This window comes from Coniophora puteana (genome assembly GCF_000271625.1).
Source record: "Coniophora puteana RWD-64-598 SS2 unplaced genomic scaffold CONPUscaffold_5, whole genome shotgun sequence".
Classification (NCBI taxonomy): Eukaryota; Fungi; Basidiomycota; class Agaricomycetes; order Boletales; family Coniophoraceae; genus Coniophora; species Coniophora puteana.
In genome coordinates this window covers 1463535-1476516 of record NW_006913057.1, presented here as the reverse complement: position 1 = coordinate 1476516, position 12982 = coordinate 1463535, and the positions used below count along the sequence as shown (strand labels likewise).

At 49.8% G+C, this 12982-nt stretch overlaps 6 protein-coding genes across 6 annotated transcripts; 2 read left to right on the top strand and 4 right to left on the bottom strand.

The window, feature by feature from the left end:
* The first annotated feature begins 43 nt into the window (after window positions 1-43).
* On the top strand, window positions 44-917 carry CONPUDRAFT_136683 (TspO MBR-related protein). Its single transcript, XM_007769715.1, has 5 exons — window positions 44-214; window positions 273-342; window positions 392-455; window positions 514-658; window positions 723-917. The coding sequence occupies exons 1-5, from the start codon at window positions 86-88 to the stop codon at window positions 858-860; spliced, it is 546 nt and encodes a 181-aa protein (XP_007767905.1). The 5' UTR covers window positions 44-85; the 3' UTR covers window positions 861-917.
* On the bottom strand, window positions 893-4825 carry CONPUDRAFT_89572 (argonaute-like protein; the record flags this gene model as incomplete). Its single annotated transcript, XM_007769714.1, has 21 exons — window positions 893-1068; window positions 1116-1204; window positions 1257-1506; window positions 1567-1584; window positions 1644-1685; window positions 1737-1824; window positions 1886-2043; window positions 2096-2190; window positions 2247-2326; window positions 2373-2388; window positions 2439-2548; window positions 2598-2662; window positions 2720-2853; window positions 2906-2931; window positions 2993-3133; window positions 3192-3347; window positions 3397-3918; window positions 3972-4035; window positions 4090-4205; window positions 4255-4424; window positions 4579-4825. The coding sequence occupies 21 exons, from the start codon at window positions 4823-4825 to the stop codon at window positions 893-895; spliced, it is 2763 nt and encodes a 920-aa protein (XP_007767904.1).
* A 544-nt stretch (window positions 4826-5369) lies between these two features.
* Window positions 5370-7328, bottom strand: CONPUDRAFT_54478 (uncharacterized protein; the record flags this gene model as incomplete). The annotated part of the gene is made up of 8 exons (XM_007769201.1): window positions 5370-5501; window positions 5556-5732; window positions 5780-5817; window positions 5880-5977; window positions 6028-6378; window positions 6425-6763; window positions 6811-7064; window positions 7119-7328. The coding sequence occupies 8 exons, from the start codon at window positions 7326-7328 to the stop codon at window positions 5370-5372; spliced, it is 1599 nt and encodes a 532-aa protein (XP_007767391.1).
* A 316-nt stretch (window positions 7329-7644) lies between these two features.
* Window positions 7645-9233, top strand: CONPUDRAFT_89570 (uncharacterized protein; the record flags this gene model as incomplete). Its single annotated transcript, XM_007769713.1, has 10 exons — window positions 7645-7692; window positions 7745-7792; window positions 7841-7870; window positions 7924-8107; window positions 8165-8457; window positions 8507-8637; window positions 8688-8823; window positions 8877-8992; window positions 9045-9127; window positions 9184-9233. 10 exons carry the CDS (start codon window positions 7645-7647, stop codon window positions 9231-9233), a joined length of 1119 nt encoding a protein of 372 aa, XP_007767903.1.
* CONPUDRAFT_102921 (uncharacterized protein) lies at window positions 9183-10934 on the bottom strand (the record flags this gene model as incomplete). The annotated part of the gene is made up of 6 exons (XM_007769712.1): window positions 9183-9949; window positions 10057-10186; window positions 10241-10349; window positions 10406-10528; window positions 10580-10784; window positions 10840-10934. The coding sequence occupies 6 exons, from the start codon at window positions 10932-10934 to the stop codon at window positions 9454-9456; spliced, it is 1158 nt and encodes a 385-aa protein (XP_007767902.1). The 3' UTR covers window positions 9183-9453.
* A 108-nt stretch (window positions 10935-11042) lies between these two features.
* Window positions 11043-12511, bottom strand: CONPUDRAFT_81667 (glutamine synthetase). Its single transcript, XM_007769374.1, has 5 exons — window positions 12396-12511; window positions 12300-12343; window positions 11877-12237; window positions 11293-11823; window positions 11043-11237 (listed from the first exon to the last, which is right to left on the bottom strand). Exons 1-5 carry the CDS (start codon window positions 12475-12477, stop codon window positions 11185-11187), a joined length of 1071 nt encoding a protein of 356 aa, XP_007767564.1. The 5' UTR covers window positions 12478-12511; the 3' UTR covers window positions 11043-11184.
* Between the last annotated feature and the right edge of the window lie 471 nt (window positions 12512-12982).

Genomic DNA, 12982 nt, shown 5'->3' with positions numbered 1-12982 from the left:
CAAGTACCCGTCTATCCTCCCTGAAGGGGAGCTTCGTGGTGGAGTCCTATCAACTCCTATTCACTCCTTGTCTGACGCCATCACAATGCCCTTCATTGGCCCTTTGTTGCTTTCTATCCCTCGCAATGTTTTTACAGCGGTGGGGATTCCACTCACCCTCGGTTTCATCAGCGGCTCGCAAACCAGGGGCGTCGTCCGCTCACCATGGTACAAGGTACAACTTGTTTCTGGGTTAATGCTACCTAGGCATTGGCTAAATTAATAAATATCAGGACCTACCTTCCCCGCCAGGCCGTCCATCACCCAAGGTTTTCCCAGTTGCATGGTCTCTTCTCTACTTAGGTATACCCCATGGGCACTTCAAAGTTTAGTCGTTCATCGTTCTTCTTAGCTATGGGCTATGCATCGCACATTATTGTCAAGACTCTGGATGAGACAGGTGCTACAGGCACGCGGTATTGGTCTCCACTTTCTTTTCGTGTCCTCCACTCATGCCGAAACATCTGCTTACAGTTCTGATCTGACATTCGCTTTGAAACTGTACTATGCTCAGCTCACGATGAATGTCCTTTGGTCACCACTGTTTTTTGGGTTGAAACAGGTTGGATTGGCGCTAGTAGATAGTGCCTTCCTGACGGGCACGACGCTGTATATGACTGTGAGCTTATTTCAGCTTTTCTTGCCCTAACATTCCTCCAAGCTCCTAACAATGCTGTTGTCAGAACCTGTCACACGGGCTAACCAGAGGTATGACGTCATGGTTCCTTGTTCCCTATTGTACATGGTTATGCTTTGCAACATATCTCAATGGCGGCACTTGGTTACTGCTGAAAAGAAAAGGGGTCAATCGATCTGAGTAGGACAACTACCAGTATTATGACATACAAATTGATCAAGAAAAATACATGAGACGTTCCATATTGGGGTGAAGTGGTCGGAAATTTTGCTTGTAAGTTTCCAGCATCCCTTGCGCTTGGTTTGAATCTGTCTGGGTGACCGTGTCAGAGAAATCCAAACTTCCCTGGGGGTCATAGTGATTCTTTGCGCGACTACAAACAATGTCGGCATCTACCAAACAAGTGAGCAAAGAAACACAATGAAGCCTAAGCACACACAATAGACAGGTGCAGGAATTGACACGGATCTCGTGGAGCGCGCATATAGATGGCAAAGTGCGAAGGAAAGCGTCTGTAGACCGTCCGGACTGCCACAAAAGTACGTCAAATGAACTCAAGCATTTCTATCGACGGGCTTACGTGGAATTGTTTTCATCGTAAAGCACATTGTAGTGAGCAGGTCTGCTTGTTCCTAGTAGACCCCCATGGCTTAGAAGGTACCAGTCCCATTCAGCCGGGTGAACTATGTCTTGGTCAACCACAGTTCCAGCGGGACAATTGCCGCTTCTATCCGCGTCCTTAGGGTTTGTTGGGAAAAAACGCGTGTGGTGACGCTTTGCAACGATTATGATGGTGATCTTGGGCTGAATCTTGAGCTCTCTGCACGCCTCTTAAGACATTTAGCATAGTAGTACTTCCGCTCATGAATGCTGATCAAGATGCTACGAACCTTTGAGCGCCTTCAACTCTGGGATGCAGTATATTAGCCGACAGAATGTATCCAGCAGCCTTTAAATCTTCCCTTACCTGAGTCCAGCACCTGCTGAAACTGTCCTTCCGAAACTCCGTCTAAGGTTGATATTAAGGCTAACGCAGAACTATGGCACAGCAGTGACGTACCTCGATAGAAATATAAGCGAGTGGGTGCTATTCCCGTGGTCTTCTTCTCAACAACCTGTCTATATTGCATATACTTGACCAATATATGCTGAATGCAAATTCCGCCATTAGACTGACTGTCCTAGAAGCTGATCGGAACTTATGACCACCTTAGCCATGTCCTGCAAATCTTCAATGAGTTCCACACGAGAAGCCTGAACGCGACTGGTGGCAACGTATTTCGCCGAGTCTGAGTCAACGCTGCCCACAAGAGCTGTAAACGACGGTCGCCCATCAGACCCCGGCGGAGGATGGATGACGTCTGCCCCTGTTGGTTAGGTGTCATTGACGGAGTTGAGGAGAGTCGCGTCAAAACAGACCCATCACAATTGTTGGGCTGCGAGGATCTGATAAGGTCGTGATCCCCGACTGAGGGTCTGAAATGGTGTTTATTCCACCCAGCTTAACATTCATCCTAATCAATTTGTGAGCCATACTGGAGACCGGAGAACGCAAATCCCTGAGACTCACTTCAGGCAAATGTTTGCAAAGTACTGAGGCTTAGCTCTATAGCATCTAGAACTCTTCATGCATTGAGTAGCCACTCCCACCTCCTCGCATGAGTCAATGTCTTGAATTCTTATCACAAATCCTTACCGTGATATCACCGAAGCTTGTGGATGTCAGTCAAGCTGTCGACTCATCGGAACAGAAACTTCGTACTGTTTTACAGCCGTGTAAATGTCATTTCCTCCATCCGGTAGAATAACAACGATGAGTTGCGGTGGCTTTCCCTTCTGCTGCCGACATAACTGTCCAACTCTCCGCAGTTGCTATGAAGGCATATCAGCGAACGTTCTACAAGCGTGTATCTTAACTTACATCGGCTACGTGGCCTTGGGCGTTTTGCCACTGGATAATAGGGTTTTGGTCGTGCACTTGGATACCTAGAGAGGAACATTTTAATGCCAATCGTCCGCGACAGAGGGTAGAAGTTGCCTGACCGACGTCTTGACAGCTCTTCACTAAGTCCCTGACCATGTCTCGCGCGGCCTGTTCATTAAAGCGGGTTTGACGCTCATAAATAACGACAGCCCATTTATCAATGACGCTGGGACGATGAAAGCGTTTGTCCACCCTGCACACGTCATCATTGCTGAGCAACAGGAAGGACGGTGGAGTTGTCATACATGTTCCATGCACCTTCCCGCGGCGTCTATGGATTAAAGTTATCTAGATCAATGTCACGAACATTTGTAACGATGGGGATTACTTACAATCGTTGGCTGTCTGCTATTTGTGCCGTACTTCAAGTTCGGTGGGCGTAGCACTCGCGCATTGAGCTTGATAGGACCAGCTGTGTCTTCTACGACCATTCCAAATTGCCGAACATAATCAGACTGCCCATAGGACAAAACCTACGTTGATGTCCGTATCAGAACAACTTGAAGCCTGATTGATATCACATCGACCTACAGAAAGCCCGTTCGATATGCTGGCCAGACGATCGGCAGGCCTCTTAGTCGCGAACTCTAGTACGTCTTTGGTCTTCTCTGGAGGGACCTGCTTTCGCATAATTTGCCCCGGGGGTACCGTGCAAAGTTCCAGGGGAATAAGGGCACCTTGCCCAACCTATGCATATTATGGCCTCAGTATAAAGCAGGTGCACGCGAGCGCGTACCTCCGCGCAGAGGCCTCCAGGGAACTTCAGAGGACGATTCAATAACTGTCTGAAATAGTTGGCGACGGTTAGCTGGTTGCCATCTCTGAGAGCAAAAGTAAGGTCTGATGCGCCCGCTGAGCTAAGCTTCTTGAGAACGCGAGGTGTTTTGCGTCCATGCTCGCCAGCATAAGTGGTCTGAATACGGATGCCTGAGATGAATCGCTGAAGCTTTATGCGGTCGCGCTCTCCCAGACCTTCTCTCATGTTGATGTGCTGTGGCTGAATCATCTGGGAAGGATGCTTCCCATGGTTGAGGTATTCCAGACATAGATTAAGAAGAGCCCCAGGCTTGTACATCGTCCCAGTGGATATGTCAACATTCACAAGCAACTTGCTTATCGCCGGCCGGATAGACTGAAAGTAACCTCTCCAAAGGACGAGACCGGCGCCTATATCTTTGGTCTCCCTGTCAGTGAAGAAGGACCTCACATTGAACGGATATTTCATGACGGGTTCCATACGAATCACCACGTTTAAAGCCTAGAAATCCGCATTCAAAGGAGATGAAACGGTTGAGTAGCTGAAATCTGTACCGTCAACGCAGTGAGAACAGTATTGTCGTGGCTTTGTTGCCCGGCAATAAATCTCTCCAGGACCCTATGGAACAATCAACCTGTACCGTTGTTACGAGACTGGCAGACGGGGGCATACTCAGGGTTGATGGTGTTGACTTTCGTCAGGCGAATCTTGTAGACCTTCGGACCGCGACCAGTAGGGGCTTCGCTGGAGCTGCCGTGTGTCGTGCCACCCGTCAAACTCACACTAAACTAAAGGAAAATTCATGCCGTTTTGATTCTCGTCAAATATCGAACATACTTCCCGACTACCTTCCTGACCAAGAGGTAGCTCCCGAGGTGCAAACATATTCTTGCGACCGTCATAAACTGCCCTCGGTGTGAATACCTCAGGCGCGTGAACGGTCTGCAGATGTTCAACGAGGTCCATGTTGAGACGAGCGGGGAGTGTTTTCTCAGATGGTGTAATGACTATATGTGTCCATAAACCGTACTCAATTAGCTCAACATAGATATAAGTGAAGGTCCAGTACTAACCAACTAGAGCATTTCAGCAAGATACAGGTCCACCACACGTAATTCATGAATTAAACGCGTCTGATACGACCTGCATACAACAACGCACCGTCATAATGATGGATATTACCCTGGGGCAGGCTAACTTCGAAGAAGTTGGCCGCCACGGCGATGGGCTGACCACTTGTGCCAAAACTAGGTCGCTTGACACCAACAGTGACAACATGGTTGCCTTGGAGGCCTGAAGCACCAGACACGCCTGCGCCTCCTCGTATCGAAGTAGCACCACCGGGTGGTCCTCCCCTGTGAGGTGCGCCGCGGCCTCTTCCAGCGGATGAGGTTACTCGAGGCGGCATCGAAGAAGGTTTTTGGGTCGAATAGGTAGAGGGCTGGCAATGGAAAGCTCAGAAAAGAGAACGAGAGAAAGATTGCTCCCTGCTATGGAAGCACAAGATGAGTGGCGTTCATCCGCTACGTATATATGCGGAACCAGATTAGAACTGAACGTGATCGTTCAGGTCGATCGTAATCGCAGTATTTGCACATAGGAATTCAAATGTATGTGTGCCATCATGCATCATGCATCAGACCCGTGAACGAGTCGATGGTGAACGAGTCTTGTCTAGAAAGAGGCACTGCAGACAGGATTGCTTCAGCTTGACTTTTCCTGTGTTTGTCCTATGGCTGGTTCCGTGGATGACGGTCCCACACTGCTTAGCGATGATGCTGTGTGCGGATTGCACTTCCATCGCACACTTCTACCACAGATTCTAGGTTCCACGGAATATACATGCAGTGTGAGTACGATTTAGTGCTTGTGCGCACAGGGTATCGATCATTAATCTTCTTATGTACGGGGTTATATCAATTATATAGCGTGGAAGCTGAGCCTTCCGCGAATCATGTAGCGAGCCACTCAAAAATCAGAGAATGTCCCTCCCCTCCTGGAACAAGAGCATGCCCATGCCCGCCTTCTGGGTCGTAAAATAGGCCTTTGCGTACACCATGGGATTGGAGATACTTCTTGACACGCTGACGTCGAAAGATCAACGATATCCTTGCCTTTGATCTATATGGCATGCTCACCTCCGCGTTCACGATTGCATCCTTCCCTCCAAGAACGAACAAAGTCTTGGTTGGGTCGCGTGCATTGGGAATTTCCTCATACCAAAGCGAGTTCGACGTCCAATCAAAGTGGCGTTGCAGTGTATTGGCAACACCAAGCTCCGTTCCAACAAAGTAGCGCATGACAAGTTCGAGGGCCTGCCATGCGGTGAGACAAGGAAATGTCATAGATATGAATCGCGTACCGTACTACAGCGACTGTATAGGAAGTTATAGCAGACGTCTAGCACGCGAAAAAAGGCGTCAGTGAAAACCTGCTTTTGACAGCATTGCAGGTTCGCTCACCTCCTTCCCAAGAGCAAAAGGTAACAGGGTCCACAAAACATGATTTTGCTACAATCTCTGGATAAGCCTTGAGCAGCCAGGCGTGTACGTACGAGCCACTAGCTTTAAGGGTGAGAAATTAGCCACAAACAAACGATATGAGACAGACTTGGAATGGCTAAAGACGGTTATGCCCCCTCTGGCACTGACTTCTTTCTTGCCGTCCTGCTCCATGTCAGACTCATCATCAATCCCCGGCACCCAGCCCAGTTTCCTCAGTAAACCAGCCAGAGATTCAGCGGTTTGGTGACGGTTCGTAGGCTTCAGGAAACGACCGTGGAAAATGTCTTGGCTAATGTGCGGTTGCAAAGGGATGAGGAGTGGGCGGTCCGGGAAGGAATTCAGAAGCTCGCGAAGAGTCAGTTGGTATTGAGTAAGCCCCAGACCCAATCCATGGAGGAATAGTATGGGAGCAGGACCAGAGGCGGCATCCCACGATGGTGGTACGCGGATACAAAACCTAGTTACACATGAGATGTATACCGGGTAGCGGTTTGAAAACGTACTCTAAACCATTGTAACATCCAAAAGTTGCCCCCCATGTGTTGCGAAGCCAAGCTTTCATGGACTGGTTGCTGGCGAACACGAAAACATACCAGAAAAATGGTCTCCACGTCACATTCACTTTGTCCAAGGTTAATAGGATCGGCTTGGAATTAGTATTGAAACCTTCGGAAATGGCATTACCCGAGCGCATCTCGAGTAGCTTTAGTGCGTCGTCCAGAATTGCACGGTGTCCACGCGAAAGTTGGTCAGTGGGGGGACACGCGGCGTTAAATATGGACCAATACAGCCAAGCATACATCTCCTCTTTCCGGATTGAAGACCAGGTTGCCTTGCGAAACCTATTGAACGGTTAGCTCCATCCAAAACTCTTTTGTAACCGACGAACCAATTCCTGGTGCAATTCCGGAAGTCAATGGCTACAGGGTCCTGAGCAGCAAGCTTGACAATATCTTCGGCGGGACTGCCAGGCCTGTCGACATCCAGAGATTCCTCGTCAAAGCCATTTTCGGGCAGTCTAGCAAGGCCCGCCTTCAACACTCGAGTAAATGCGACCTGTACTTCGGCAGTGTTACCCGGGGCATTCGGGGACGGACTCGACACTTGTTTTACTAGGTAAAAATGATATATACTGAATAAAACCTGGAGAGTTGGTGAGAAGCAGTAGACAGCGAGGAAGTCTCAATTTGACAGCACCTCACAGAGTGCAAGCAAGAAGCAAGCGCGTCTCAACCATGTATACGTCCAAATGAGACCAGAGCGTAGCGAGTATATGACAAATATCCATGAGAGAGGTGTAACAGACCATAGGGGTATAACAACAAGAGCGAGAACTGCGTAAAAGCCGGGTGTTCGCGGTTGAACAACAAAGGGTATTTCTGCAACATCTAGGGGAGGGGTATCCATGTCTGTGTCAGAGCTTTTCGCAGTTGCTTGACCGGAGCGAGACAGATGAGGAGCCATGCCGGACTAGAAATCCGGACGAGGGATAAAAGGAATGACTAGGCTGCGAGATCTGCACGTCTCTAGGGAAAGAAGGAGGGAGGCTTTCTAAGTAGCAGCTCTTCTCATGCAAAGGAATAAGTATCACAACGGAGAAATGCAAACACTGACAACACGGTTCGGGTGAAGTGATCCGGTGTCACGTGCAGGCGACTATCATCATACACCGTTCCGTTTCCTTCCTCTTCGCATTTTTCCTTCTAGCCAGCTTATTTCGAACATGCTCCGTAGTGCTTTGCCAGGGCTCGCCCGCCCAGCCCTCCAAGCGGTTAGTACCACTCCCTTCTCATCTGCCTCTAGACCTCGCTCAGCTCCCGCAGAGAACCGTGACAACCCTCTCGGCTGGTTTCCCGAAGGTCACGCAAAGAGTCTGTCCGCTCTCGCTACCCTGTACGTCTCCTAACCTTCCCGCTTAGCTCCCCACCAAATATGGAGGTGTATATACTGTGCGATCTTCCTGGCAAATAATTCTTGTGCCACTTCCTTACTCTTCTTCCAGATAACACTCATTCCCGGTGATGGTATCGGTGGAGAAATCACCGACTCTGTCAAGGAGATCTTTGAACATGTCAATGCACCCATCGAGTGGGAGCAGTACAATGTTTCCGGCATGTCGTCCGCTGGCGAGGACTTGTTCAAGCAGGCTATGGAAAGTTTAAAGCGCAACCGAGTCGGTCTAAAGGGTACGATCTTATGCCATATGTTGCAAGTCATGTTCTGGATACTAAACAGGTTTGTAGGTATCTTGTTCACCCCCATCTCTCAAACGGGACACGTTTCTTGGAATGTGGCCATGCGTCAGCAGTTGGACATTTACGCCTCAGTTGTCCTCTGCAAATCCCTCCCTGGGTTCCCGACGCGTCACTCAAATGTCGATTTTGCTATCATTCGAGAGAACACTGAGGGCGAGTATTCTGGCCTCGAGCACCAAAGTTACCCCGGTGTTGTTGAGAGCTTGAAGGTGTCGACGAAGGCCAAGGCCGAGCGCATTGCCCGTTTTGCATTTGACTTTGCCTTGAAGAACAACCGCAAGGTACATTCTCGCCTTTGGTTTCCTGAATGAGGTCTGAAAGTCACTCCAGAAAGTCACATGTGTCCACAAGGCCAACATCATGAAACTTGGCGACGGCCTGTTCCTTAACACCTTCCGTCGCGTGGCAGAGGAGTACAAGTCTATGGGTATTGAAGCCAACGACATGATCGTTGATAACACGTACGTGATATCTACAAGTTATTACTCCCTTCTTACAGCTTGCGTGTTAGCTCCATGCAGCTTGTGGCCAAACCGTCACAATTTGACGTGATGGTCATGCCGAACTTGTATGGTGCTATCATCTCTAACATCGGCGCTGCCTTGGTTGGTGGTCCCGGAATCGTTCCAGGTTGCAATGTCGGCAGAGTACGTATCTGTCCTCTGGGAATGTCATGAAGTAATGTTCTAATGCGAAACAGGATTATGCTTTGTTTGAGCCCGGATGCCGTCACGTCGCCTCGGATATCATGGGCACCAACCGTGCTAACCCAGCGGCCATGATCCTCAGCGCCACCATGATGCTCAGGCACCTCGGGTGAGTAATTCCTCGAATATGGGCTTTGTGTTACTGAAGATTCGCTCCTTAGTCTCGACTCAATTGCTAACAATATTGCAAGCGCGACATTTGATGTTATCAACGCAGCAAAGGTCCGGACTGCAGACATGGGTGGTAAGTAGCATATCTCACTTGATTGTCAATTCGCTTATGTGTCATTTCGATCGTAGGTGGATCGACGACGTCAGAGTTCACTGCAGCCGTCATTAAAAACCTTTAAGTAGTATGAGGTGCTATTCTTGGGTTATCAGTCAGGTGTTTACTTTAGACTTAGCTAGACAAATTCCTAGACTCGACATTCCTTAACATGACTTGGAGCAAATTTTACACTAGTTTGGACATCATAGCCGTGGAACACCAAGTCCTTCAAACTGTGGGAACTGCCAGAACTACACATCGTGAAAAATGGACAAAAACCATTAGCTACATAAACATGCATTTCAAGGCAAATCTGCATTGTTGAATGTCAGATCCTCGTCTAACATAGCCTCATATTCCTCCACAGTGAGTGTCCGCTGTTTCTTCTGCTCCGGCTCGCATGTTTCCCGATCACCTTCTTTTGGATCTGTGTTATGATCAGCACCTCGAGCCAATGACTCCACGTCTCCAATCTTGACAACGTCTTGCACTGATGCTATGCTCGTCTTGGCGGGGACTCGCTCGAGTTTGCGTCTCAGAGAGAGAATTTTCTCGCACTTGACTTCACCCCGTGCGCCCCATCCTTCCGCTGTTGGCCGAAAATCAGCATACAAAGCAAAACCTCGCTCGTTCAAAATCTTCGGTGGGTAGCTCTCAGCCAGAAGGCGGAGGGCGCCAACCATGTGCGACGTAGTTTGTCGGAAAGACCGCGAGATATACGAGAATGCTTCACTTGGAAGTGCCGGGGAAGCATTGATGAGGGCACGCCATTGCTCGGACCGCGTCTGATACAGTGGTCTGTAATGGCGTTGATATCCCGCGCAAGCAAGACGTTACTGGTCTCAACTTACATCCTGTAAGGATATCATCAGCAGATGGTATCTGGCATTCAGAAGTGGAGTAACCTTCGTCCCATGAGGTCAATGTATGGCTGTGCACCTCCTTCATAGCGTTCCATCTCTTCTTTCTTTGACGTCTTGAAAACACCTATACTAACGCCCTTTGAGATGGCATTCATTTCCGTGTATGCCGATGCTTCGTTGGTGGATTGTAAGTTTCAGACGATCCTGTGTCAAGGCAACGACACACCTATACTCAGGGCTTCCTCTCTCTGAAAACCCAGGCGTTCGGCGACAACCATTGCCCATGCAGTCATTAATGGTGCCCGATTGATCACAGTGGCTTTTGATGCTAGCGTCTATATGGAAGGGTATTGGGATCTAGCAGGGGAACCCGTGTCTTCATACGACCTACCTGTTCATCCAGCTCTTCGTTGAACTCAAGACTGCCGTATGAAGCAGCCTCATCATCAGGACGTTCCGGGAGATACCTGTTCAGGCCGTCATCGCGTTTGCGTGTCCGTTTGCGTGGTGTAATCTAAGAAAATTAAGAGCCACGAGGACCTGCTAGTAGGATTAGCTGACGTACAGCAGCTTGCACTGTGTCTGCGGCTTCAGTTTGTCCTGTGGATATGGACGTCGCTGGCTCTCTCCCCGTTCTCTTTACTATAAAGCCAGCCTTCGTGACCGCCATAAGTATTTGTCTTCTTAGGTCCTTGTCATCGATACCGCAAGACACGAGCTGAGGTTCCGTTAGAGTTGACAGGGACTCTGCCGTATTGAACTGCTTGTATCTGAGGTAAGGGATATCGATACTGTCTGATCTTCATGATTACGCCTTGCACCTACATTTTGCCTGCAACGGCCATGGCAGTTGAGACGGGAACATCGTGGCTTGTGAGTACTTTCAAGAAAGCAGGCAAAGATAGCTTCCGCTCAGACATAGAACCTTCGTAACGAAATGATGGGATGACTTTGAAGGTGCTGATGATGAGCCTTGCTCTGTACTTCGCCGTATTTAGCACATTCGGGGCTTATTTCAGGAAGCGGTGCTGTGAATGGAAGGTGATAACCTCAATACTGTTTTGACGCCGTGGACGGCGTAAATGCACCACAATGGTGTGCTTAAATCGTACAGACGTCCCCAGGATATGCGTAGGTATGTAGATTAGGAAGTCCGATGGTATGGTAAATCTAAACGTCAAGGAGAGTAGTCTCTACGATGATGCCGGTGACACGGTAAGGGTCTACAAACGGCACGGTAAGGATGTGGTTGCACCACCGTATATGTTAACCACGTACCGATGTTAGACGCTGGGCGGCGATCCTCGAGGTAGCCATACCCCTGGTTAGCGACATGCCGAGGAATACGAATGGATGCACCACGGTTGGCAACACCAGAGCTGAACTGCCCAATGTGCCCAGTCTCGTGGCGACCTGTCAGACGCAGATCGTTGTCTTCTCCGTAGACGGCAATGTGCTGATCGTGCTTCTTTGACAGCTTCTCGATCGCAGCTTCGATGTGCTTCATGCCTCCGGGTTCTCGCATCGCCTTCGTGCTGTAGTTGGTATGCGCACCAGCACCATTCCAGTCGCCTTGGAGTGGTTTGGGGTGGAAGGATACCTTGATACCCCACTGTTCGGCAATGCGAACGAGGAGGTAACGAGCCATCCAGAGGTGGTCACCCATCGATATACCCTCGCAAGGGCCAACCTGGAATTCCCATTGGGAAGGCATGACCTCGGCGTTGATACCGCTGATGTTTACACCAGCATAGAGGCAGGCACGGTAGTGGGCCTCGATCACATCACGGGCGAAAACCTTGCCGGTACCTAAGTGGAGATGTTTGGTACCTGGAAAAAGATACGAGACAATGCCGTCATACCTGCACCACAGTAGTACGGGCCTTGTGGGCCGGGGAAGCCACCCTTAGGCCAACCGTAGGGAGTGCCGTCTGCGTCGAAGAGAGTGTACTCCTGTTCAATACCGAACCAGGGAGCAGTGTCTTTGGCAAGCTCCATAGACTTGTTGGCATGGTGGCGGAAATTGGTGCGGTTGGGGGTACCGTCGTTGTTGTAGGTCTCGGCAAGGACTAGGATATTGTCGCCGCCACGGAAGGGGTCTTTGAAGATGGCAGCGGGGCGGAGGTAAACGTCGGAGTCGTGGCCGGGGGCTTGATTGGTTGATGAACCATCGAAGTCCCAGATGCGGAGGGTACCAATGTCGGTGACCTTTTTGCTGACAGTCTAGACGAGGAAACAGCGATGAATTAGGAAAACACATTGCAAGATTCAACAAGACTACTTACAGTAGTCTTGGAGCGGAGACCACCGTCGCCGTCGATCCAGACGTCTAGGTGAGAAGATAAATGTGGGATCGAAGAAAGGAAGGACAGTAAACATACATTCGGCCTGGATCTTTTCTCCTTGGGGAAGGGCGAGATAGGGAGCCAGGAGGTCGTTGTGATATTGGATGGACGACGACATGGCAAAAGAGATGCGGGAGAGATGAGATAAGATTGTTTGCAAGGGAAGCAGAGACAGTTGGTTCTTGGTTTGGGGGTTTCCACTTGTATTTATGAGATGCGGGTCCTCCGGTTCCGTTCCCGGACATAGCTATCGCTCGAATTTCATTGGACGATAAGAGTACCCCGCCGCCTTCATATGGAAAACCCCGCGTGCCCGCTTGATGTCCGCAAGGATTCCTTAAGGAATTGCCATCCGCGCTCCATTACTTAAATTGAAGGCACACAGCAATATGCCGCCGCAGAGTTAACCTTGGCCCAGCCGCACCCGAGGCCTTTCCAGACCGTCCTCACTGCACTCAGTTCCCAGCATCCGTCGAGCTCACCGCGACTATTTGCCCGTCTTCGTGCCGCCCAATTCATCGATGCGCCATGTCTGGGCTGGGCGGCATGTCACGGCTTCGGAAGAATTCCTTTGATCTTCTCGTATGGAACAGGACTCCGAAGTAGCCCTCGGCCGATGCTAT

Bases quoted from the DNA above. Each gene is read 5' to 3' on its own strand.
- CONPUDRAFT_136683 (XM_007769715.1), top strand. From the start codon at position 86: ATGCCCTTCATTGGCCCTTTGTTGCTTTCTATCCCTCGCAATGTTTTT. The intron at 215-272 runs GTACAACTTGTT...AATAAATATCAG, and splicing joins TCCGCTCACCATGGTACAAG to GACCTACCTTCCCCGCCAGG. The intron at 343-391 runs GTATACCCCATG...CGTTCTTCTTAG, and splicing joins ATGGTCTCTTCTCTACTTAG to CTATGGGCTATGCATCGCAC.
- CONPUDRAFT_81667 (XM_007769374.1), bottom strand. From the start codon at position 12,477: ATGTCGTCGTCCATCCAATATCACAACGACCTCCTGGCTCCCTATCTC. The intron at 12,344-12,395 runs GTATGTTTACTG...CTTCTCACCTAG, and splicing joins AGAAAAGATCCAGGCCGAAT to ACGTCTGGATCGACGGCGAC. The intron at 11,238-11,292 runs GTACGTGGTTAA...TGCCGTTTGTAG, and splicing joins CCGCCCAGCGTCTAACATCG to ACCCTTACCGTGTCACCGGC.